This window comes from Chamaea fasciata, unplaced genomic scaffold (assembly GCF_029207755.1).
Source record: "Chamaea fasciata isolate MVZ Bird 193981 ecotype frontalis unplaced genomic scaffold, bChaFas1.0.hap1 SCAF_1, whole genome shotgun sequence".
In the NCBI taxonomy this organism is placed as follows: domain Eukaryota; kingdom Metazoa; phylum Chordata; class Aves; order Passeriformes; family Sylviidae; genus Chamaea; species Chamaea fasciata.
Genome location: NW_027094086.1, coordinates 143,885,988 through 143,912,260, shown reverse-complemented (window position 1 = coordinate 143,912,260; position 26,273 = coordinate 143,885,988). Strand labels below are relative to the sequence as shown.

Here is a 26,273-nt window from a genome sequence, read left to right as displayed (position 1 = left end):
TTAAATCAGTTCATGCCTCTGTGTACATAGAGATCAACTGATCCACCTGATCCTGGTACAGGTACTACTAGGAAAATACCCATTAGAAAGCTTAAGAAACTAACTTAACAATATCATTTATGGCAGCAAGCAAAAGATGTTTAGCAGAACTCATGCGTGTCCTAACACCAGAGAAATTGAAGCTGAGTGGAGAACACCTCAATGCAAATTATTATTTCTCATTATTAGGCAATATATACACAATGTGAGAATGAGCTTTTAATAGCAGATTTCAAGGGAATTTGTTTTGTTGTTCCTCCCTGTTCTCCCCACACTTCATTTAGAGAGAGTAATCTACCCCTTCTCTAAAGAATTCAGTGATAGAACAATTCAAGTAAAATTAAACATGGACCAAAGAACAAGTGGAGAGCCTAAACTATCAAATGAATGAAAAAATACCAGTGAAACGCAATTCTGCTACATTTGCACATTAACTCATATTCATTATATACCAATAAACTCTTTCATAGGTTGAAATTTAAAAATTTAATACTTCAGTAACATCAAATTGGGGTTTTTTTTAGCATTATCACAGTACTAATAATTTATTTTTAAAAAATGGTATGTGCAACAACAAAATATCAAAAAATAAGTTGGTTTATAAATGTTCATATTTCAGACTCCACAACTTTTCCAGCCTATATTCCTTCAAGGGCCATTTGAAGTCATTTTCTACAGCAATTATTCCCGCATCTGTAAGTACCAGACAGTTTCTGTCCCTTTGTCACAAAATTTTTGTAAGTCTGTCACACCTGTAACAGACTTACGACTCCAGCAGTGATAAATGTACACAATGGCTCACTTACAGGATTGTGAGTGTAGCGAAGGAAGTCTTCAATTGACTCTTTAGACACAACTTGCAAAAATGCTTCACGTTTCATCCTGGAATTGGTCATCCCTACTTTATAAACAAAATGTAACATTTGAGAAGGTACTGTATATCAAAACAAGATCGTTTTGGCCTCAGTTGTAGTCATGTATCAGTTACATACATAGCATTTATATATATATCTATGTTATATATTACAGTAGTTATACATGTGCTACACAGTTAAAAGTACTTTTCCCCTCCGACATACTTCAGTTATCTGAATCAGCATTTAGATTCCCAACATCACGAGGCTGCAGGGCTTGCTTTCTTCTTACTTTGCTGTTCTGTTTTTTGAGTACGCCTTGAAGCAGAATAAATTTTTAATGGATAGTTTGATTTTTAAAAAGTACAATGCATTCTCCAGCACACACCCATTATTTAAGCTGGTCATCGTTCCCAACAACAGTATTTATTTGCATCAGAATCACAGAGGCGCAGAAAAATGGTCTCTTTTCTCGACTGTGGAAGTGGAAACCACGGGAAATAGGCAAGGCCACCAAGAGCTTAATCATTCACGTAAACATTCCATTCCCACCTTCCAGGGTGTCTCCTGACGTGCTTTTCCAGTTGGGAAAATGGCTTACACAGCATTTAGTGTGTGTGAAGCCACATCACAGGACGCGGCGAGGGCCGCTCCTGGGCCCCGTCCCGAGGCACCCGGGGGCTCCCGCCAGCCCCCCCCGAGCAGACAGCGGAGGCCGGACGGGCCGCTTACCTCGGGCTCCCTCAGAGCGGCCGAACCCTCATGGATCCGCGGGATGCGCTTCCAACACCGCGACGCCGCCTCAGCGGAGCAGAGCGGAACGAAGCCGGCGGACACGCGCGGAGAAGAGCCCGCGGAGCACAGCAGCACCGCCGGAGGAGACACTCGGGAGATCCGCTCGGAGGGGACACGTGGGGACAGCCCGGGACACCCGGGAACGGTCCGGGACACCCGGGAACGGCCCGGGACACCCGCGGACAGCCCCAGCCCCCGCCCGCCCCTCCCTCACCGCCACTTTTCGAATCCTCCCGCGTCCGACGTTGAGCGCGCGCCGCGGAACTCTCGTCCCATCTCGCGAGAGCTCGGCTACCGCCCCCGCCCTTTCCCGCGCCGGGTACCGCTGAGGGCGGGGTGGGAGGAGGCGGCCATGGAAGCCCGGCCGGGAGCCGGGACCGCGTTCAAAACTCAGGGAACCACAGAGTCAGCGAGGCTGGAAAAGGCTCCTGAGGTGATCGGGTCCAACCTATGACCGAACATCACCAGGTCAACTAGACCATGGCACTGAGTGCCACGTCCAGTCTTTCCTAAACACCTCCAGGGATCGTGACTCCACCACCTCCCTTTCCAATCACCCTTTCCGTGAAGAATTTCTCCTAATGATGGATCTGAACCTCGCCTAGCGCAGCTCGAGGCTCTGCGCCCTCGTCCTATCCCTTGTTACCTGGGGGAAGAGCCCGACCCCCAGCTGGCTACACCCTCCTTTCAGGGAGCCGGAGAGAGCCGCCAGGTCCCTCCCGAGCCTCCTCCAGGCGGAGCCTCGGCGCGGGTTTGTGCCCCAGCCCCTGCCCGGCGCCGCAGCGCCCCGCGGGCAGCGGGGCTGCGCTGCTCCCGGCAGCTTCGGCCGCGCTGAAAGGCTCCTTCCTCCGCTGCTTTCTAACGCAGGCTGGCTGGAGACACGGCTTGTCCCGGGGGAACATCCCATCAGCTACCCAGAGCTGCCATGGTTCAAACGCAGCGCCCCGCTCAGTGTTCCCTTCCTGTACCTACCTGCAAAGTGTCAGTGCTTGCAAATGGGGGTAGGACGTGCTCAGTTAAATTCATGTTCATGCTTAAGAAACAGTACTCCTTCTTCCATGGATCTCCGGTAACGTGGGCATAACTTCTTTTACGAAAACACCACGCATTTGATTTCACTGGTGGCTTTTTGCTCCAGTAATAATGTTGTTGCTGTTGCTGACAGCTAGGCTTTTACTCAGTCCTGGTGAACAATGTGAGTACTTTGCACTCTTCGTCCAAAGCCTATATGCCAAAATATACAGGAAACTATGTAAGCCAGATGATATTCAGAGTTTGGTAACTAAGGATTTTTTTTTTTTTAATGTATCAGGAAATTATATCTTCTGTTTCTTCTTTGCAGTGATTGCGAATAGTCAGATCTTGAATTCTGTAATATTCCACATTCCATTTGTTTGAGCTCTTGTGCAAACCAAAGCCAGTCAAAGTGTCTTCTTAAGGGTTATTTTATATCTCTCCATTTGGCATTTTCGGTAGCATTTCTCAGTCTTGGCTGTTCAGAAGACAGAGGTGCAGAACTGAAGTAATTTAGTTTCAGTCTGTAGGAGCAGTACAGCATGTCCTGCTTTACTGTGCAAACAAACAGAAAGCCAACTATAACTTGTGTAGAAGTTCTCATATCTGGTTGGACTTTTCAGAATTGTAATTTTAAAAAACATGATGTAATTCAGATTTTTTCCAGTATTAAATGTAGAAATTCACTCCTTTAAAACTAGCATTTATATCTTCTGCTGTTTGAATTTTAACATAGAATCTTCCTTAATAACCCTGCCTTTCACAGTTTTAGTTTATATTAAAAATTAATTTTTTTCACATTTTCTGCCACATGTATTTGATATAAGAATCCAGCTTGTTTCAGATCCTATGTACATGACTTTATTTCCCAAGTTGGGTATTCAGCCAAGTGCAAGGAGCCTGTGAAACAGTTTGCTTGGAGTAAGTTGCATGAGCAATCAGCATACCTGTAGAATTGTAAAAACAAATAAAAAAGTATAACACCTTACATTTATACGTTGTGCTAATCTTTGCCTGTATTTAAAAAAATCTGCATATGTTAAAAATCTTTGCCATTTTAGATCTAAACTGATGGATTTTTTTATCATGACATGTAGACTGAATACTTCATTAATACCTTGATTAATCTTTTAATTAGATGCTACAGTAGTCACCTGGTTACTGTTTATTTAGTTGGGCATGTATCCATTTAGCAAACAAACTAAAACATATTTTAGCTTTTAATTTCTGTTGCATAGCAACCACAGAATGATTTTTTTCATAGTATTGAAACTAGAAGTTGACACAGATAACAACAGGCTGAATAACACCAAGTGATTCATTTTAAAGGATCACAGAGAAACCAGAGAGGCAGAATAATGTTTTCTAGGTTTTTTCAAGAACTGTGCATGAACTGCAAAGCCAGTAATAAACCTACAACTCTATTTTCAGTTCCTCTAATATTCTCCTTTTCAAGAGTACCAAATTACATGCCTCTCTTTGACATATCTGTTCATCTGTTCAAAATAATCTATACCGTGTGATAATAATCTAATATTTATTATCATTTTCCTGTCAAGTTACAGCAAAAATGAAAAATGGGCCTTTTGCACATGGTTGCTGAGCAACAGCAAATAAAGATTTGCTTTTGTGCTCCTGCTTCATGAGCCAGTCTTTATTCTTGTTGGTGGCCTGCATGAGAGATATAGGTTACAGATGGCTCACCCCAGAATATTGTTGTTTGGGCTGGAGCAAGCATTCCATTTCAACCTCTAAGAGTCAACAATATAAATAAAAAATAAACAAGTAGTTCCCTGAACGTCAGACGCTTTCTTGACAATGTTTTGTTATATTTACAACGTTATTTTGTAGATAATAGTTTCTTATGAGACTATTTCACGCGTTTATCTACCACCATGTTGGAGTTGTAACTCCTATTTCTTTTTCTTTGAATATGTAATAAAATTTGTTATAGTTAATACAGTATGAACAAAATCTGCTCGTCCTCTGAGGCAGGCTGTTAATAATTTACATGCATGCATTTCCCTTGATTTTTTTTTTTTTGATCTTCACATACTTTGATAAATAATCCGAACAGCATGGGAGAGAGATGAAGTTTCACACTATTCCAGTTCTCCAGATCTCCCCTTGCCTGAAGGTAATCCTGCCAATCATGCCATCCTTTATTCAGAGGCAACTGTCACTTCTCAATGCTGGTGTGATTAGACCGTGAAAAGGCTTATTTCCCTTAAATTATTAATATTAACATGAATCAATTTTAGAGTTTAAGAGATTAAGTAGGAAAAAAAAATCACTGCAGAAGAAAAAAATTATCTGTGTTAACTCACACAAAAATAAGGAAATAAAACGCGCAGACGGAAAATGCAAAAGCTGTTCGGGAGAGCCACTCCCTGGAGTCGCTGCCGACGGTACCGAAGTCCTGAAGTGCCGCCCCGCGGGAGCTGCCCGCTACTGCCGGCTCTGTCTGCAGGGATCCACACCCAGCTCCGTTTAAGCTGGGAAAACACAGCAACTGCATCTTCTTTGCTTTGTTATGATGCTTTATGACAAAATAATTAATTATTATAGCATGAAGAAGGCTGGAGCACCTCTCCCACGGAGACAGGCTGAGAGAGCTGGGAGTGTTCAGCACAGAGAACTGAAGGCTCTGGAGAAAACTTCAGAGCACCTTTCAGTGCCTAAAGGGTTTACAAGCGAAGAGGGGGAATTTTTGTGAGAGCCTGGAGAGACAGGACAAGGGGGAATGGCTTTAAACTGACAGACGGCAGGTTTAGATTAAATACTGGGAAGAAATTATTTATTGCGAGGGTGGTGAGGCCCTGGCATAGGTTGTTCGGAGAAGCTCTGGATGCCCCATCCCTGGAAGTGTTCAAGGCCAGGTTGGTTGGGGCTTTGAGCAACCTGGGACAGTGGAAGGTGTCCCTGCCTGTGGCAGGGTGGTTGGAACAAGATGATGTTTAGGGTCTCTTCCACCCCAAATTGTTCCATGGTCCTGTAATTATTATTTGCTGTATTATTATGCCCTTACTGTTATCACTTGTTCCTTATGAGCAGTGTTACAAGTGACTGATTGTAGTTTTTCTCTCTTCACTATTAGTACCATGAAAATGGAAAGATTTCTGAAATGTTCTAAGATGCTCACAAAAAGAAATTACAATAACAGTATTTGCATAGCTGAATCCATCCCACTGTAGAAAAAGAAAAAGGGAGTGTAATTTTTCATTACAACTACAGCAAACATTTTCTAGTATAAAGTCATTGTTATCTTTCAGAATACTATGTATCATTGAGTAGATTTATAATACTAGTTTGTCATTTAATTTGTTTCAGATATAAAACACTCCAATAACAAATGCCATGTCTGTATTACTTTAACCCTATTAAATTACATTCTGATAGAGATTTACTGCTCTTTTAAGAGTCCTGTCTCCTTGCAGCTCTCATTCTATTTTAGCCTTTAAGAGAAAAATTGCCTCTAAGGTACAAAATCACTGTTATTATTAATTTTACAAGTGTTCTTAGAGGTTTCATTGTGATAGACATGCATCATTTAGATATGACACCATCTCTGTTGCATCTGTCTAGCACAAAACATGAAAATACTGTACAAATATCAGAATGGACATGATTTGCTCATCCATATTAGTTTATACATATGGAAATACACACAACAAACTGCTTTACATTGCTTGGACATTATACCAGCATTCACTTGTCTCTCATATCTGTGTTGGCTCTGTCAGCAAGGGTGTTCCCCATGTCCTTGATCCAGACCAGGAGCCTGACCAAAGCTCACTGGGTTTTTTTACAGGCTGCATGTCCTGCTGCCTTCATGCAAAACTGACAGTAGTGTAGAGAGCCTGGGGAGAAATGTGGAGCCAGGCACCTGTGACGGCTTCCATATCCACTAAGTTTAGACATACTTATCATTTATTCCTGTTCTGGGCATCAAACAGTTTTATCATCACAAGACCTGTGTTTTAGCAAACTTTCTGATCATGTCCTTAAACAAAGGAAAATTGATTCTTAACTTATTTTTCTAGTAGAATTTTATCTGTCTTCCATTTACTCCTGTGTTTACTGTACTGCTCCATGATGGATTTCATTGTTAGCTATCCCGAGTTTCTAGCCACATGCTTGAATCAACAATAAATACTTAAAGCATAGTGATGTTTCAAATGTGCTGGTCAAGGCTGTTTTCCATGTCCTAAACTGTAATTTCATTTCTGCCTGCTTCTGATTAATTTCAACGTTTTGCACTTAATCTCATTAAAGTTCTGTCAGCATCTCGAGGGAGTTCTAGAATCAAATCTAATTTGGTATCTAAGGCATGAAACACCTATGGTGAATTGCTGACAGAAGCATGCAGAATTTCTGGTGAACTGCAATCCTTCATCTTCCAGAAGTTTCATGTTTCCTCACATCATGGACCATTTTTTAAATTTTCCTGTGCCTCATGACTAAATACCTCTACAAAACCATTTTGGCAAATTGAATCCTCCATTATGAAACTCAGTTCTTTTAGGATCTCTGGTGCCTCAGAGGAAAAGGGTAGAGCAGAGCATGGTGAGGATCGAAGCTGTTGTTCACTGCTTTTAAGACAGGGTGACTTGAGGCTGCACTCCCAAACATGCCTCTGATCCAGACCACTTCCTTATCGTACAAGAAACCAAGTGCACAGGCAGCAAAAAAGGATTCTGAGAACAGGGTCTGCACTACCATCTAGTGGAATGTAACAGTACCTTCAGAATTCCCCGGGCACTGGCTGTACATGGAAAAACTTTAATGTCTCAATGTGAAAAGATAAGCAAAGCTAAAATGTTTTTATCAAAATAAATTAGAAATGAAGCATTTTTTATGTCTCAAATAATCTGAACTTGAAAAAGCATATTGAATAAAAAAAATGGCATAGAACAAAGTTGCCTAAAACTAAGATTGAAACTTGTCAGAAAGCTAATCTTAGTACTTTAAACTTTTGATTACAACTTATTTTACATGCAAATTAACTTTTACCAAAGAAAACAAAGAACCAGCCTTGCTACCAATACCATTCATGAGTCATAAATATCCATTTCCATGAACCCATTTTTACTCTTTATTTCATTGTCATCACCTGGATAAATGACACGTCTAGAGACAATCTAAATCCTTTGTTTGGATACTGTTGTCAATTCATCAAATGTATCCAGTGGGACTCTGAGCTGAAAGTTACAGCAGAGCACCCATTCCGTGGCTATAAGAGTTACTTGAGCTCAGAGAATTTCATGATTTGTGCAAAACTAGACGAACTTTCCTATAAATTGTAGGTGCAAAACATTGCAACAGAGCAACTTCAACTTAACCCAAGAGATAGCAACAATCATGCAAAATACAGGGATTTCAGCCTATCAGTTGAAGTATTTCTCCCGTGGAAGTCTGCATGAAACTGTCTTGCAAAATATTCTGTAATAAATTATTAATCATCGTGACATGCTTAGTAAGCTCTAGTTGTCAGGCTCTGAAAATCTGTAGAATAACACAATAGCTTGCAAATTCAACTAGAATAAAAGAACAAAACAACTTGTTCGAAATTTCATGCCACAAACAAGGTCTGTTAAATGCATGCACCCTTTCTGGGTTTAGGGATCTTATTCCAGTTATCAAGTAAAATCGCTGACCTTCATTCACCACCTACAATTACCATTTTGCTAGCATTATCTACAGCTCAAGTTCTGTGCACAGATTCATGTATTTTTAACTCCTATCAAATTTCTACATCCTGACTTAGCAAAGCTTGCAGCTGCCAGCTGTGTGACTCCTTGTTCTGTCCAGCTGGAGTAGCTACATGCCCATCCCTGAGAGCTTGGGCTCAGGAAGAAGAATGCCCAGGAAGACCGACAGCACAGGCCAGGAGTGCACAGGGCTCCAGCACATTTACTGAGCTTACCTTAATGTTTAAAAATCTTGAGAGTCACAGAACTGAGGTTGGAAGGGACCTCACCAGGTCATCTACTGCAACATCCTGCAGAAAGGAGCTACTTTGCTTAAATAAATCATAAATAAAATTGATCATCAATTAGATCCTTACCACACAGCTGAATGAATTCACAGGACACAGCTGGGTGCAGGGACATCACAACTTTCTTCTGTCACTTCTTGCACAGAGGCTGAGGTGCCTGGTGCCCAGCTCAGAGGGTTGGGTTATCAAGTCCTGCAGGAATGGCCCACAGTCTCCAGGCCACAAACCATCCCGGGCTGGAACCAGCCCTTCCCCTGCCTGGCTGTGAAAGGCTGGAACCTTGCCTCGCTTTGGGCTGTCCTTGGACATGTTTCTGTATGGATCTTAGAGGGAAGAATGATCATTATTAGGCCTTAATTCCCTTGCTATAAAGTCTACAGTTACTGAGGACTAAAAAATTAACATGAAAAACAGGTTGGCTTCACTTTGGTGGTGTCTGAGGAAACAGAGATGCAGGAGCCTGCTCAAATTGGATTCCACTGTAGATGACTGGCAAGCAATATTCCTGCACACAGTGAGAACAGAGAGTACCACCTCTATCACATGAATATAGATTAGAGAACTTTTCTCCCAGAGCTGCCATCTACTCTGGCAGCTAAATTTACTGCATAACACTGAAGGAAATACAACGGAATTTTTGCATTTCTCATAAAACATATTTCAGAAGGTGCCTGAGAATACTGTTGAGAGCCTGACTGCCTTAGAAATCAGTAGGAAAGCACACAACAGTTGGACACTTTAGAATATACAAAACTACCATTTGGGATTAAATAATCTGACTGCTTCAGCAGCCAGCTACAACCACAAATGGGTCCAGGACAATCCGCAAGTTTTGATTCTTTCTACCAAAGGTACCATCCAACAGTCAAGAGTTTGTTTGGGGGAGAACATAAAACAATTAAATTGGTTAAAACAGGTACTTCATAGGAAACATTTTGTATTCAGCTCTTAGCTGAGAAAAATACTAGAAAATAGCCACATTGGTAACTTTATTGGCAAAAACTGATCCTACGTGGAGACTGGATGAACTGAAAGCCCAAACCAATTTAAACCGTACAGCAAATACAAAGAAGAATCCTAGGCTGGGGTGAGCCCATCAAATTAATCCCAAAGCCATCTGCAGGAGTGTCTTGCACAGTTATTTCTGCTCTCTACTAAGACCTGTGAACACACAAGCAGTGCTGATCCAGGTACCACCTGCGTTGCAGGAATGGAAGGTTTGATCTTGACCCAAGTCAGAAAAATGCCGACACCTGATCAGTGCTGGCACTGCCAGGGAGTGTTGCAATCCAGGCCCACCTTGCCATGCCATGAGGAAGCTGTGGAGACAGCCATGTTTTTCCTTGGCTTTAGGTGCCTTCCCATTGATTAGCAGATGGTTTTTATTCTGCTAAAAAAGGGACGTATGTATCTCCTCAAAGGGAAAAAAAAAAAAAACAAACCCAAACCAAAATGGAACATAATTTTGTAGTTAGTAACATTAAAGATTATCCCGTGGAGCCCATTCTAAATGGAATAGTGACTGGTTGATGAAGTTTTGCAGCTTTTATTTATGGCTGATGAAAACTGACTGAATATTATGAGTTAAGACAAGCTGTAGCTGTTTATGAGAAGAGGTATCACAATTAATTACAGAATTATAACTAAATATAAATTAATGTTTAGTGCAAAGAGGATAATTTCTACGGCAGTTTTTCTGGAAAGAATAGAGGATACAACACCCCTTTTCTTATTTATGCAGTACATCATTGTATTTTCCATCAATATTTGTCTTACCAAGCAAATGAAATAATAGGAAAGAATGCCACAGGTAGAAATCTCCCAGTTCTAAATCTAAGGCAATTAAATACAGTTCTAGGTCCTTTTGAAAGCATAATTAATGACAGTTAATTACTAAGTGCTAGAATTATGACAATTTGTTCAATTGATCAATTTAAGAGGAAAAAAAATTTAGACACTCAGGTTGAACAAAGGACCTACTAATTTCTTATGTGTCAATCTGTTCCAGAACAACAAGCATAGAAATCCCCAGGAAGTATCCTGAACTTCTCACTCCACTTTCTCTCGTGTAAGACCCAAAAATCTGCCTACAGACCTTACAGCAAGGCTGCCTAGGTTACAGGAGTCTGGATACAGGATTATTTAAACAATTCACTTCATTGTATTACCAGTTAGAACAGGGATATGCAAGAGAGGAGAAGGGGGGTGTGTGTGTGTGTGTAGAGGGAAGCAACACACCAAGTTCCATACGAACCATTTATTGAATAAATACATGCATCATAATGTAGAATTACATGAGCAAAAAAGGCAATCTGTACAAAATTGATTACCCTTTGTTCTCATTTTAACTCTCACCATTTGCTGCAGCTCTGATAAAGGATTCAAGACAGAAAATTAAAACTCTTTTAGTCCACCTCCAAGTGATATGCATGCTGATTTGAGTTCGAGTTATACCACTGCTATAGTTAAGAAAGCTGGTTTTCTTGTCAGTGAAGCAGAGTAATTCTAAAAACAGTTTCAATAGTACAGAACATGTGTTGGTACATACAGGTAACAAAGCTTATTTTTAACCATTTCTGAAACATCTTCATACGTTCATATTTTAAGGCACAGGATAAACAAGAACTACATGAAAAGCTGTCAGTTGATATTGAGTAAATGACTTGATAATGAGGTGCAATTTTTGCCCAGAGGCAAAACTGTCCTTCCTACTTCCATATAAATGGAACAACTGGAATTTGGTAATACAAAAGTTGCATCCACTATCCAAAGAATCAATCTCATCTAGGCACTCGCAGTCTGATCCAAATTCACTCAGGAGAATGTTTCTGAAGATCTGGCATTCAGAACTGATTACAGACTATGGGAATTCTAGTTGCTGAATTGCAATGACAGTTCAATCTCTTCATTTCAGATTCCTAAATGGAAAATGGGATCTCTAAGAACCGATTCCTAATTTTAGGTAGTGAGATATTTTGAAAACCTGCTCTATATTTTTTATGCAATTACTTTGTGCTATCGTTTCACATTTGCCTGAGCACAGTATTTATTATTTTCCACCTTGAAACTTTAAAAGACAGACATTTTTATTTGTTCAAGTGCAGTTTTCTGTTCCCAGACTTCACTTAAGACTTGAAACACTGAATCTGTTCAACACCCTATTTGCTGGCTTTGGATTAAACTCTGCGCAGTCACTGGCCAAGATGCAGAGCAAAAATCCTTTCACGTCAGACTGAACCAAGGCAAAAGACAATTATGTAGAACTGCTACTCCTAGACCTCATTTACTCAGATTAGCATTTGGTTTCTGCATTTTCGTTGCATTAAGAACAATTCTCTGTCTTTCCATTCTTAACATCTTAATGGAGAATTAGCAAAGAAAATATGTATTTCGTAACATATTTTATATTAATAGATGAGTGAATATATAGCTACTCATACATTCCAATATACAGTGAAGCCTTCAAATGGAAATGTTTTCTGACAAAGAATCTCTATTGCCCAGCCCAGTAACAGCAGTTACAGTACAATTTACAATGTAAGATTGTTTGATAAAATTGTCTTGTATAAAACGTGGCAATGAGAAGGCCATCACTCTATAGAGGTGTATGGTGCAGGTCACACATATCCATAACAAATGTTCATGTTAAATTGAATTTAGACAAACTTGAAGTTTTAGACTTGAAAAAGACAAAAAGCTACATCTATGGTAGGCACTTTGGTACATCTAGTAATGTAGGCAAATTCTACATCTAGAGTTAAGGTTCTGTCAGTAGTCTTAAAATAAAGCTAATTTCAGGAGTTTATCATTCTGCTTTAAAATTCTTTCTTGGCTGAGACATCATTCTAGACTCTTAGCTAAACAATATACTTTGTCTAATTGCATACTTCTCCAAGGATGAGGACACTGGCTCTGCAAAAGCCAAGCTGTTCTCTTGGATTCTTAATGCACATTTTTCTAACAGTCTGAAAAAACTTACCAGAAAAAGAAAAATCAGTTCTGAATACAAAAAAATTTTCCCATAATTCATAAAAAGAGAGTTACGAGCTCAGCTGTTGGGGCTGATACTCTCCCTTCAGATCCTGCCTGCCTGGATCAGTTTGTGCTGATGGTGTCCCTGCTGCCCAGTCCAGGCAATGCTTCAGGAAAAGGACAGCACTGCTCAGAAACCTGTGTGGACCGTGAAGTGCATTTTGTTCATGCACCAAACATACTAAGTAGCAAGGAAGCAACTGTCAAAGACAGTCAGTCTCATCTCAATTCCCCACTTTCTTACCTACTGGTGTTCATTTGGGGATCACAGAAGGTATCACATAACATACTATTTTAGCACAGTACTGTATAATAAAAATAACATATGTCTTGTACATATGCCTGCTATATGAACTTAACTTGCAAGCTGATTTGTCTACTTATAAATCAGTGAAACATGGTGGTAAGGACAGTTTAAAGTGGTTAGAGATCTTCTTTATAATACAGAAAAATCCATGTCCTCATACCTTCAAAAGTTCACGTCTAGTACTCCAGAGTACCGGAATAAATAACAAAATCCAACTGAACCTGTATAATAAAACTGTTTGTTATGTTTACTCCATTAAATGAAAACTCAGATTTAGAAACTGTGATTTGTGGACCTCATCCTCTATTTATACAATATTTATAGAATTCTCATTTTTATTTATAATATTCTATAGCATGATTTCCCAATAATACATTTATATATAAATATTAAAATGTTAATGTTTTATACATTTTAAGCTAGCCCCATTGGGCCAGAAACACAATAAAGTAAAAATGTTTTTCTGCAGTTTCTTTTTGCAGATTATCACAAAATGATTAAGACCATTGTGCTGCAAAGACAAAAGAGATTCATCTGAAGAAATAAACATGCATTTAGAAGAAAATATCTGTATCCTTTATCTAATTTTTCTTCTGAATTCAAACCAGCATGAAAGAATTATAAAAAAATAGTATATATTTACATGGTACAGTATACCTTGGTGAGATATAAAACAAGGCAGGAAAACAGCAGAACATGTTCTTTTCACTTTCTAATAGGTACAGCTGTCATAAAGATCAATTTAAACACAAAAGGTTACTTTACTGTACTATTGCACATTACAGTAACACATAGAACTGTTTAGCAAAATAAAATACAAAGTTTAACAATGAGGAAGGCTATGTCTACATAAAATGACCAAGTGTTATAAAATTACTGGGGATGTGTCTAAGAACTAAATCAGTAAAGCTATAAAAATAATATTGGTACATCTCTGAAAACAACACATTAAAAATATATAAAGGTTGGCAAAATTATGCGTGAGGAATTCCTGGTGTCCGTGGGCCTAACTTGCACCATGTGGCCTTGTACCATCTTCTGTCAAATCATACCTGAAAAAGAAAAAAGCAAAGGATTGTTTTTAACATTTAGTATGTTATTAACACAGTAGTTTTCAGTATGTAGCAGTATTATTATTAATAAAGGAAATGTTATACTTACCACTGGGTCCAGCCTTTAGCAAGTTCTTCAGATGCCAGAGGTATTAATACCTGTGGAAAGTGAAATTATCAATCAATGCATTGTGTGTGCCTTTCATTTTATTTCTATTAAAGATCAAATCAGACAATCCTGTAAACTACCATGTAAGCAACGCCATTGGTAAATAATGTATTTTATATCCTTGTCATTCACAGCTCTCTGCTATCTGCCTAAAGGTTCAAGTTGCTGGTTTTGACCTTAAAATCCACACCCTTCAGTGTACAGTCCCAGAGCACATCACAGCATGGCAGTGGCAATCAGCAGATGTGTTCCTACTAACAGCCTTCCAGGTGAACAGGAAAACTGCGGACACTGCTCACCATCAACTAACCATGATTCTGTATCTCTCATCCTCTTCACAGAGCTCAAATATGGCAATCTGAAAGGGTGTAGGAATTTACTACTCCTTTTTCATGCTCCAAATCACGTGTGTAGCAAATCGGGTGATTTCATGTGTGCCTGTAGAACACTGAAGTTACAAACACAACAGCTGGTGTTGGCATTGGGAATGTCTCCAGTAGCAGCTCTTCCTCATGGATTTTACAAACTGGGAATTTAATTACTTGTGTGTTTCCCTAAGTACTCGCTTGTCTTTCCAGTTTTGTCTGAACATTTTCTGAAATACTGCCTAGTTTCTAGTGCTTCTTTCCTTTTTATCTCACAGCCTGACACACACATTTCTTTTGTTACTGGGAACTTACCACTCTCTAGAAGAGATTACTGCCTCATCTTTCTAAGTCTGGCTCTGCAGTTTGTTCCTTCCCCTACTGAAACCTGACAGCTACGGCACCTGCAATTTCTGAAAGCTTCATACCTGAATCACGTGCTTCAATCAACACCAACTTGTGTGTCAAGAGGAATTTTGTTTTGTATTAACAGAACTTGCTTATTGTCAACTTACTTTGCCAAGCAGCCCTTTATCTTTGGACAAGAATCCACCACTGTTCTTCACTGCTACATCTAGTGTTCTTCTCTGTACTTCAGGCAGGGAAACACTAAAATCAAACCTGACAGGCAAAGAGATGCTTTAGAGGGAATTCTGTACCAGAGATGCAAGTTCAGTTCCTACAGCTAAACGGCCACTCAAATCAAAACCGAACCATCTCCCTCCCCAAATTAAAAAAAGAAGTCTAAGACAAATGAAGAAAAAAATCCCAGTTTTTTACCTAAAATTTTTCTTGAAAACTGATCAATATCAACATCAAATGTTTGAGACTTCTGTTACCTTTGGCCTCTAGAGGCCATTGCTAAAACAAAACAAAACAAACACATGAACAAGACAAAAGGAAGCAAAGGTCAAGCACTGATTCTAGAGAAAAGAGAATGTGGAATTCTACTGTACTGACAGCTCAGTATTAATATTTTCCAAAAGGGAAAGATTGGCCAGTCTTACTGAACCTTGAGAACTGATAACCAGAGCTCCTTTTCTTTCCTGGCCGGCTAAAGAAAACTATCAAAGACAGGTCTCTGCTAGAGATGAAACTTCGACAAAGTCAGGACAAGGTTATGCCACAACCTAAATCTATTTGTCACTACAGTTCTTAAGCAGCTTTATTGCTTTGCAATACATTTTCCTTGGAAAGGCACATGAAATAAATCTATTACCTGGAATGAAAAGGAGAGAGCTGCACTACCAAGAAAATCTGCTGGAGCCTCTAACTAATGATTTACAGATTTGCCCTGGACAGAAGGGACTACTGAGATGGTGTTTTCCCTGAGTTAATCTGCCATCTGTAGAAAAAGGTCTTTATTGAAAATTGATGGGTGGGAGAGCAAGGGGCAGACATGTGAGGGAAACTGCAATCAAAAAGATGAGTGCAAGGATAAGGATTTTTATGCAATATAATACTGCACAAGCTGGTACGACTTCCAACATATGGGACAGGATATAATCTACAAAGAATTTCCTGACTCCCTGGGTGCTGAGAAGTGCCACCAAGTGACTGAGCAATGTGACCATGCACAGGCGCTGGCTGGCAGCATCAGCCAGGCACTCAGCCAGCCAAGCTTTCTGGCAGGAAGGGAGATCAGCAGCACTGGCCAGCTAAAGGCATTCGTGTTCTCACCACCTGCCAGCAGAGCGAATCCTGCAGCTGAGCTACCAGCACAAGGGGCATGGAATTGGTGCAGGAAGGCAGGAAAGACAGAAGTGGCTGCTAACAGCAAAAAGGGCTGTGGTGGTAACAGGGAATAGAAGGACAGAAGAGCTATTACAGCAGAAGAGAACGCTATGATCAAGTCTAATGGTGACAACCAGGAACTTCAACAGCTCACCCTTCAGTAAGCACAGAAATCTTGATTTGACAGCTTTGTAATTACATGATACAAAAATACTACACATAGTTTAGAACCTACATTTGATCAAACACTGGGTTTAATGTCTTCTTTGATACATGTGTTTTTCTTCTTCCTGATCGTCTCTTATCTGGCAATAAATACATTCGGACGTAGGGATCGGATCCCTCTTCAGAAAACGCGATTAGATTTCTGTGGAAGTGAAAAACAAGGAAAAGCACTTAGAAAATCAATGACACATTGCTGAATATAACTGTCTACACTACCATCACTTAATTTAGTAGATGAAGCAGTTCCCCTGCACAAAATATGATGTGGAGTGACTTGTAGAAGACCAGATGACCAGTAAGCAGAGAGCGGAGGTGGGAATGCAATGTGTTTCCTAAATTCCAATTTGAAGTTTAGATGTGGCTTTTTAAAAATCACGTGTTTTGGTCATTCCATAAAAAATTCAGTGTCTTAGAAACAGCTTTCACATACTGCTGATAAAAATCTAAATGCCATTTTCATTTAAAATTTGACAGAGGCATAATAGACAAACATAAAATCACAGCAAAATCTTCCACAAAGTTTTTACTGATTCTGAGTACAGCTCTGTATATTTTTGTATTTATGCATGTGTTTTTTTAAAAATAATGAAGATGAACCAATCCACTTAAGTCAGGATACGACAAACTTTACTAAGAAATATGCCCAGATGTGACATTGTGTATTTTATGCTCACCTGCAAGAATGCACCACCACAATCAGTTTGTTTCTTTGTGAACTATGACGAATTGTTAGCTGAATCTGTCCTAATGGAGACTGCCCCAGAGTTGTTCCACTGCAGGAAAATGCAGAACATTATGCTTAGTTTTTAAAATACACATTAGAAGTAAGACTTAACTGAGCAGTTTTCCCAGAAATCATGTATTATCCATTTAACTTCTCTAGACCAATGTGAAACAAGAGAACACATGTAAGCATGTGAACATATCCTCATCAGATTCTTGTAGTTCAGTTCTTTGGCCAACAACTCTACTCTCCAAAATAGGCTAGGTATGCTTGTCAGTCAGCTGCTCCTTAGTACTTCAAAAATCATTATGAGTAAAAAATTTGCCTGTCCTAAAATAAATATCAAAGCAGCATCTAGGAAATTGGAAAGAATAATAATGCTGACTGCAATGAAAACCCCAGCCATGGGCCACTCTCACCTAAGGCCACAAGCCAATTAGAGGACCAGCTCATTCTTTTCTAAATTCCCTTATCACAAAAATATAGATATTCTTGGGATTAAAACAGTGATAATTTAAATCCACTTGCTGTCATAAAAGCTGAAATCACAGTATAAACACAACCATTTTACTTTTCTATAGCTTGTAGCATCACGACAATAAAATTAGAATAAATTTACACTTACAGGTCATGTTTAAATAAAAAGCAAGCACCATGCTTAAGAATTTGTGTTTTACAGAATGGCCAACGTGCGCAGTTCCCTCATCTCCATGAAATGCTCACTTTAGTTTGTGTGAACTGACTACAAGTATTTTCCTTATCACACAGGACAGTATGGACCATATTTGACATTTCTCAGCCACCTGAAGGATATCTTATCTTCAAGGGAGAAGAGTGCCTGTATTGTGAATACCTACAACAAAGTGATTGCTCCATTAAAATTCCCAAGTCATTCACTTTAAAAAAAAACAATGAAGATTTAATTTCAGTATTTTCTTATTTAAATTTTTTTTAAAAATTAAAAATAATCAGAGCACCTAAAAAATGTGGTCTGCAATAAAGGACCTCATTACCTGTAGCTTTACCACTCTTACCAAATGACGAAGTATGATATTTGTGCATTACATGAGGGATAGTATTTCAATCTTTAACAAAATTAACAAACTCTAACTCAAGTTTTGGACCAGGAGAGAGACTGACAGAGTCAAGGCAAGTTACCACTTGACTATGACGATAAATGGTGGTCTGGAGCACATAAGAAGGTGGTGTATTTGTACCAATTGAATAGACAGCCAACAGCAGACTCAATTGCAGCCCTTCCACTACTTAAAACAGACATTTTAGAGAAGACCAAGTCAGACTCCTCATGGCTGTACACAGCAAAATAATAAGAGGCCATAGTGAAGCTGCAGCAAGATAAATTTCAATAGAAATAAGGAAGAATGTTTTAACAGTGGAGTGGTTAAGCACTGGAGTTGCTGAACAGGTTTACAGCATCTCTATCCTTGGAGATAACCAGAAGTTTTTTGGACAAGGCCCAGGAAACCTGATCTAACTTTGAAGAGGGATTTGCTTTGAGCAGAGGGATGACCAACCAGAGATTCTGTCCAACCTCTATGACTCAGTTCATTCTATGAACTCTGACAGAGAAAAAGATGAATTGGTTCAATCCCTTGCAAATAAAAAAATAAAATCTTTCTACTCAGATTCACAGAGAAGGTCATGAATAGAGAATGAATAGTTTCCAGTCTCCTATTCAGAGCAGGATGCTTGCTCAGCTGTCCGTACTTGCTAAGTACAGCTGCCCACTGAGGCAAGTAAAAAAAAAATCAAGAATTTAGGAAAGTATGGCTGCAGCAATCTTCAGTGACTGCATAGCAGCTGACTACACATTTAACATTCTTTATAGTCAAATATCTCTCTGAGTTATTTAAAAAGACCGACTATTTCCAGCCTAATTGACTTAATTAATGCTAATGGATTCAGTGGTGAAACAGGCAACTACTGCCATGAAACTACAAAGTGCAGCTATGAGAAGAAGTGGGACTTTATCTTGCAGACAATCACAATGGTAAGAAACTTCTAACTGCAGCTTCTGTCTGAGATACCAGGAAGCAGAAAATCCCAATGATTGAACAGTAAAAAGCCTTTCTGAAACGTGAACTAAGCACTGCAGGTTTGATGCCATTCTGTGTGAACGAGCTGCAGGAGTGAGCAGCGAGGGCCGTACTTCTCGAGCTGCCGCAGGCGCTGGCGCAGCTCCTGCGTGGCGATGGGCAGCGAGATGTCGGAGGCGATGCTGGGCGTGGGCTCCTTCACCGACAGGTGGCTGGGGGAGTAGGACACGTTGGAGGCCGGGAGGCTGGAGGAGCTGCGGCTCAGATCTGTTGGCCACTGCGGGCTGGCGTTGGCAGGCTGACTTTTATCAGCTGTGTCAGTCTTTTTATCACTGTCAGTCACTGGGGAGGCTGGAACAGGCTTGTTTGGATCAGATGTTGGCGAGACAGGAACCTGAGGCTTAAAAGATGATTTTCTTCCATCTTTGGAAACAGATGGCCTTTTTACTTGGGCTGAGTGTTGATGATCTGGAGATCTTTCCTGCTTTTCAAGAGAAAGGACCTAGATACAGGAAAATACACGTAATATTACTATTTTGCAGTATAAGAAACAGGAACAAATTTGTTTCTACAAGAGTCTGATTGGTCACAAGTTGCAAATTTTAAGACACCAAAGCAGAACCAAAACAATTCATGTTTACTAACTCTACAATATGAAATGCTTTGCATGACAAAACACATCTCCACCTTCTTCATGGCAACTGCAGTAACTATAAAACAATGTGAAATTCTCCATTCATTAAGAATTATTCTCATTATTCCCTTCCCATATGCTAAGCTCTTCTGGTGTAAGTGCTATTTACTTTGCAGCTCTAGCCATCTGGGAGGATATTCTGTAATTTTTTCTTCTATATCAATTTTTTCTCATTAATATTCCTTACTTTCTCTTTTATAGGTTGCTTTAATTTATAAATGACACATAAGCAACAAAGTGCTTTAAAGACAAACAACAGAAGTTTGACAGTGTTTGCCAAGAGATATAATAACCAATTAAACCAAGTCATTTAGGTGGGCAAAAAGACAAACCAACTTTCAGGTATGCAAGTTTTGTTTTCAAAATTCCAATATGCTTGAAAGCTGGTTTGAATTTTTCCAGTACTAGGCAGGTACTTCCTTTCCTTATACACTTTATTTTTCAAAACCATCAGAAACTCAGTTCCATTTCTAGATAGAGGCTATTTCACTGATCTGTAGCCCAGTGGGTTCAAAAGAGATTTGAAGGAATTCAGATTCCAAAGATGATCTCCAAACCTAAACCACAGGGGACTTTGGTTTTAATTAATGCATGTGACTATTGTTTCATTTTGAGCATTGTACAGTTTCCAAATGGACTGTATTTAAATTAGAGGCTGTCTCTGTGTACTGATAGCTCTGCACAACCAAGGACACTTGGCAGGTGACATCAAAGGAAACGTACTGGTTTCTTGAAACCTGGCGGACCAGGAGCCACCACAGCCCTAAAGATGCTTTCAGATATTTACAATGGGAAAAGTTTTGAGTACCCTGAGAGCAATCTTCATGTTTATAGTGCTGTTGGGACCAGAGTTGCTCAGGTGAAACCGCTGATGCATAGTTAAATCTTCACTCTCTAGCAACTGGCTTAGAGGCAGCTTGAAGTTCCCCAAAGAACACTGGTGTTGTTCATCCCTCACCTGAAGGAACACAGAAATTAAGTCGACTTGTGTCATCTGCTTTATAAGAATTCAAAGAAGGAAATTAAATTTTTATTTAAAAACAAAAAATACAAACAATATTGACAGTAGTTTGTTCTTAAACCATGTTTCCTTGATTTTAAGATTACTTTACACTGAAGGAGGTAAAACCTGATATACTCAAAGTGTCGTTTCTTCAACCTTAAGTTCAACAGCAAAAGTAAGACAGAAGAGTAACCACCACATCTACATCTACCAGACCCTTGATCAAAATAACTACATGGTTTCCAAACTGTCTGTGTGAAAATGAATTCTCACAGCTAATAGATCAAGAGTGACTAAGACAGTTCTCATTTACACTTCAGTCTCTTAGAACTATGTAAAGAACATGTCAGCAGTGCAAGGGGTACAGTATTTGGATAAAGTGAACACTTCCCTTGTTATGAGAGAGGAAAGATTCCTAGTTCCAAACCGGTACACCAAATTTACTTTTGGTTTTTAATTAGAAAAGACAACCATTAACTATATGTGAGAGCCTGGTTATAGTCTTCCTTCCTTTTAGCAGTAAATGGAAATAAGTATTTCCTTTCCAGGTTTAAAAAAAACATTTTAAGGATAATTTTAATGGTGTTCACATTATATTCAGTCTCATTTCATAACAGAAAATGTGTGAGTGTTACTACTGCAACATTTTTGAAAAGAAAGGTATCGAAAAGAGAGCGAGACACATACCTCAACTTCAAGATCTTGTCTTTTGGGATTGTGTACAAAGAAAGTAAAGTTTTCCTCCCATACTGGTTCATTGGTCTTGTATCTAATCTGAAGTTGAGAAAAAAGGAAGTACACAGATTATAAAACAGTCTGTCTCACAGAGATGATGTGAAGACATGAGCACATTTTTCATTTTGGCGTTTTATTTGGGGTGTGCAGAGAAGGGCAGAAAGGCTCAGGAAGGGTCTAGAAAACAAGTCTGACGAGGAACAGCTGAGGGAGCTGGGGTTGTTTACTCTCCAGGAGGCTCAGGGGAAATCTTTTTGCTCTCTACAGCTCCCTGACAGGAAGCTGCCTGAAAGAAGGCTGTAGCCAGGTGTGGGTCAGCCTCTTCTCCCAGGCAACAAGTGACAGGACAAAAGGACACAGTCTTAAAACTGTGGCAGGGCACGTTTAGGCCAGACATCAGAAAAAAATTCTTCACAGAAATAGTGACTGGGCACTGGAATGAGCTGCCCAGGAAGATGGTGGAGTCACTGTCCCTAGAGGTGTTTAAGAAAAGACTGGATGTGGCACTTGGGGTCACGGTTTAGTTGATAAGGTGGTTTTAGGTCATGGGTTGTAATCTTTGGCTGCTTGTTGCCAGTTTCAGTTTTGGTGGCAACTCAGTGTTGTGCATATGCCCCATGGTTAGGTAGCCAAATGCCAAGTTCACAGACCAACCACATATGTGAAGACAGAGCCAAGTCTAAAGAGTAGGAACTTACCTTACTTTCCTGGGCCTTGTGTCCAACTGACAGCAAAACAAGTGGGTTGGGATTGCTGTTTATTTTCTTTCCTGACTGGTAAAGAAAAAGCAAAAAACTTTGCCTTCAGAATAACGCAAAACCTCTCCCCTCTGAAACTTAATGTTTGCATCTTAAAAATACAAATCATATGCATTCTACTACATGCTTCTCTATTATTCTCAGTATTTTGTTCAGGCAGCTGGAATGGCAGACTGGCGAGTAGCTGGTGAACGCATCAACACGAAGGCATCCAACTACCTGAATATGCTGAAGCAAAATGCTACTAATAAGCAGGAGTTTTATACTCACTTCCATTTTCTTTAAATGAAACTGGTAAGATGCAAATTCTTATCTTTTAATGAGAATTACAATCCCCAAAGCTAATGAAGCATAGTTAAAACTGCAAAATGAATACTGCATGCAGATGGGAGATATGAAGAAAGCACAAACTCAGGAAATTTATATACAGTGCTGTAGAACTATTACGTTGGATGTGGTATCCAACACTGATGTTCCCTACTTTTCAGGTTGGGGAGAAAGAATATGCACCATAATGTATGTGAGGGATATTTCTACAGTTTACCAAATACTCTTTAATAGAGAATCAACCATCTGCCATATCTGAGCCTTGCTCACCAGCTGTATAGCATTACATCAAACTGTGAAAACAAACATCAGTTTAGAAACAAATTATATATGCAAAGGAACATTCCAACAATATGTTTCTTTCAAGAATTTCAATTTAATCTAACAAAAATTCAATGCAGAAAGAAAATTTAGACATGAAAGTTAATCGTCTCAAGTGGGTGTTAATGCAGTTTAAAAAGCCTAGAAAATGTAGGATACATGGTTACTTTGAGTTCTACCCTGTAGGAAAATCAGGTATAACAACAAAGAATTAGTTAAAATCTTCTTAATGCATGTAAGGTCACAATTACAACCAAGTCATCCAAATTTTTTATATTTTTTTACATTAAGGAAGTGCATGACTTAGATATATTTTTTGATCTGAACTTACATTTTGGACATCATACTTCCACTAATAACTCTCAACTTTAATGTGGCATGCTGCTTAGAACCATACTTTAGAAATAAAGCTGTTAAGAAAGCGCATCTTTCTTGGATGAATGCTGCCTTTCTTTTTTTTGTGATTTCTAATAAAAAAACATTTAGCTCTCAAATAAAACCAAATACAAAGCTTTACAGAACAGAAAGAAAGCCATATTACACTGCAGCTGCTGATGTTTCAAAATGGTAGGTGACATTATGTTCATTTTTTCTTTGTGCACAAAATGGTGCCTTGAAACTTTGTTCATAAAATTATGAAACTACAGGAGCTGACAAAAAAACCTTGTCACTTATGCTGATATGTAAATAGGAATAGTTTTAATTCAATTTAAGCAGGTAGCAATGTGCATACGCACATATAATGCACCTCTAACACCAGGCACTGACAGACTCACTGTTGACAGTCAATAAAGTCTGTCCCAATGAAGTGTTCAAGTTTCTCCTGTTGAGCATGTGACTTTGCCCTTTCCAAGTTTGCCTCCCAAAAAGCTGGCCTAAATTCCTTTAGCAGTCACAAAAAAGATGTAAAACCTTCTAAAAACATCTAGCAGGAACAAGATTATTCCAAACCATCATTCAGAGTTGAGCGGTAAGGTATCACTCAGTATGTAAAAGATGTCTTAGCTTTCATGTCAGCTTCATTCTTTAGTTACTACTACAAATTAGTTCTCAGCACTTTGCCCCAGTCTTCTCAAGCAGCCTGTACTCCATTAATCTGATCTAGAGCTCAAATTACCACAGACCACAGTATTTTAACAATATCTTGACATTGGCTTCTTGAAATCAAATTCAAGTAGAATAGAATTACACTAAATATGTATCTGGCAATAGAAATCCCATCCAGTGTTGGAAGCGGAGTGTTGCAGGCATTCGTGCATTTCCAATTACTTTTGTGACCTTAAATGGACAACTATATTAATGTTACCTTTAGGGCTTTCTGAACAGCAGCCTTCTTCAAGCCATCAGGGTTAAATTCTAATGGATTATTCTTTTAAGTCAGGAGAGAATGAACATAGGAAGGGTTAATAAGACATGCAATGAAGCAATTTCACTAGGTTAATTAATTATGACACGACAACATAGGACAAAGCAGGGGAAAAAATCAACTTAAAGAAAAAAACCCAACATCTTTCAAACAAAACAATGAAGGACCACCACAACAACAAAAAAAAAAAGACAATTTTTTTTTTCCTCTTCTCCTCTGGATATTTTAATTCTGCTTTAAAATTAATATACCCAATTTCAGTCTGCTTTTATTTCTCTGATATGTTTTTTTATCCTAATAAAGGTAATTCACAAAATACTGTTTTTTAATGCCGCATGCCCTATGAACTGCCTTCTGAATGAAACTTTTTAGAATTTGGTTGAGTGTATTTTCACAACTCAGAAGCTTCTCTGAGGATAAGTAATTATGCAAAGGAGTCCTTTTATGGAAGAAATTACACTATCTAATTGATAGGGACTTATATCATTATAAAACTCACAGTTCTTTAAGCCTCTTCAGAAAAATGATGCAACACTGCATGCTAACTAGAATGAAAGTCTGCTACTTTACTCAGTTGAATGAAGACATGCAAATACCCTAAAACACAGCATGACTAAAACCAGGAATTGAAACTGGCTTTGCAGAACAAAACCTCTGACTGCTTTCCATTAAATATGGTAATTTTAGAATTTTATTTTAAGATTAATATATTGTTCTTTAAGTGACACAATAATGTCTAGGAAAATTTGCATTCCATTAATAAGAAATAACTACAGGAAATAAGATCTGTAAGTAAAACAGACTTCAAGTTAGTGTACTAGTTATGGCTGGTGTTTTCTTCAGGGACACATTTTTGTTTCATGGCAGAATTCTGTTTTAGAAGCTATATATTGTGGCAATAAAATAAGTGTATAGTGGCCTTTTAAAATATTCTGGTTTATGAACAGGAACGGATATTAATGCTTTGCCAAAAGAAATGCCTGTCTGAACTGAAAATCTAAGTCACTAAAATTTGAAGAGATTTAACCTTTATGCAGAAATATTATTTTGCAGTTTCTTTTAGGATGTCATATACTCCAGCTGGCTAAAATATTCCAAAGATTCCTGGCATCCTGCTTGAAAATTTCTGTTTCAGAATGAACATACAATATCCAGCACAAAATCACAGAATATTTTGAGGTGGAAGCAACCCACAAGAAACATTAAGTCCAACTCTTAAACTTGAGAGAACCAGAAATAAGATTTGACTGCTTTTGTGGGGTATTTTTCTTGAACATTATCTTTCTTAAAATCAAGGAATTGTCCACAGTTATTTATCTGATACATTAAGAACTTAGCATTGTATTTACAGACCTTCAAAGATGGAGACTGCACACTATCCCTAGCTGAAACTAATTGAAACTAACTATCCCTCATTGAAACTAAGGCTTAACTGTTTTCCATTAGGAAGTCTTTAAATGCTCCACAGGTATGTTCTTTGCTTCAGTGCTGAAGCACTGTTCCCTGGTTTTTGACAAAGATAGAAGTGTCACGGCTTGCAGCAGCTGTGGATTCCCCATCCCTGGAAATGTTCAAGGCCGGGTTGAATGGGGCTTTTGAGTAACCTGATCTAGTGCAGGGCATCCCTGTCCATGGCAGAGGAGTTGGAAGGAGATGATCTTTAAGGTCCCTTCCAACCCAAAGCTTTCTGTGGTTCCACGATTT

At 39.0% G+C, this 26,273-nt stretch overlaps 2 protein-coding genes across 4 annotated transcripts in view; both read right to left on the bottom strand.

Annotated features, from left to right (window-relative positions):
• The window catches only part of NCAPG2 (non-SMC condensin II complex subunit G2), a 46,083-nt gene extending 44,230 nt beyond the window's left edge, over positions 1–1,853 (bottom strand). For 2 of the 3 annotated variants that reach the window (XM_066200700.1, XM_066200715.1), the window contains exons 1-2: positions 1,626–1,853; positions 846–940 (exon numbers count right to left, since the gene is read on the bottom strand). In XM_066200700.1, coding sequence (XP_066056797.1) covers positions 846–935 — 90 coding nt within the window. In that variant the 5' untranslated portion in view covers positions 936–940; positions 1,626–1,853. The remainder of the gene's footprint in view (positions 1–845; positions 941–1,625) is intronic. The other variant, XM_066200708.1, reaches the window with a different exon arrangement.
• Positions 1,854–10,942: 9,089 nt separating this feature from the next.
• The window catches only part of ESYT2 (extended synaptotagmin 2), an 81,646-nt gene continuing 66,315 nt past the window's right edge, over positions 10,943–26,273 (bottom strand). The window contains 10 exon segments of the mRNA XM_066200686.1: positions 10,943–14,091; positions 14,201–14,250; positions 15,141–15,246; positions 16,595–16,726; positions 17,259–17,357; positions 19,479–19,867; positions 20,868–21,017; positions 21,750–21,836; positions 22,496–22,570; positions 24,510–24,572. Coding sequence (XP_066056783.1) covers positions 14,046–14,091; positions 14,201–14,250; positions 15,141–15,246; positions 16,595–16,726; positions 17,259–17,357; positions 19,479–19,867; positions 20,868–21,017; positions 21,750–21,836; positions 22,496–22,570; positions 24,510–24,572 — 1,197 coding nt within the window. The 3' untranslated portion in view covers positions 10,943–14,045.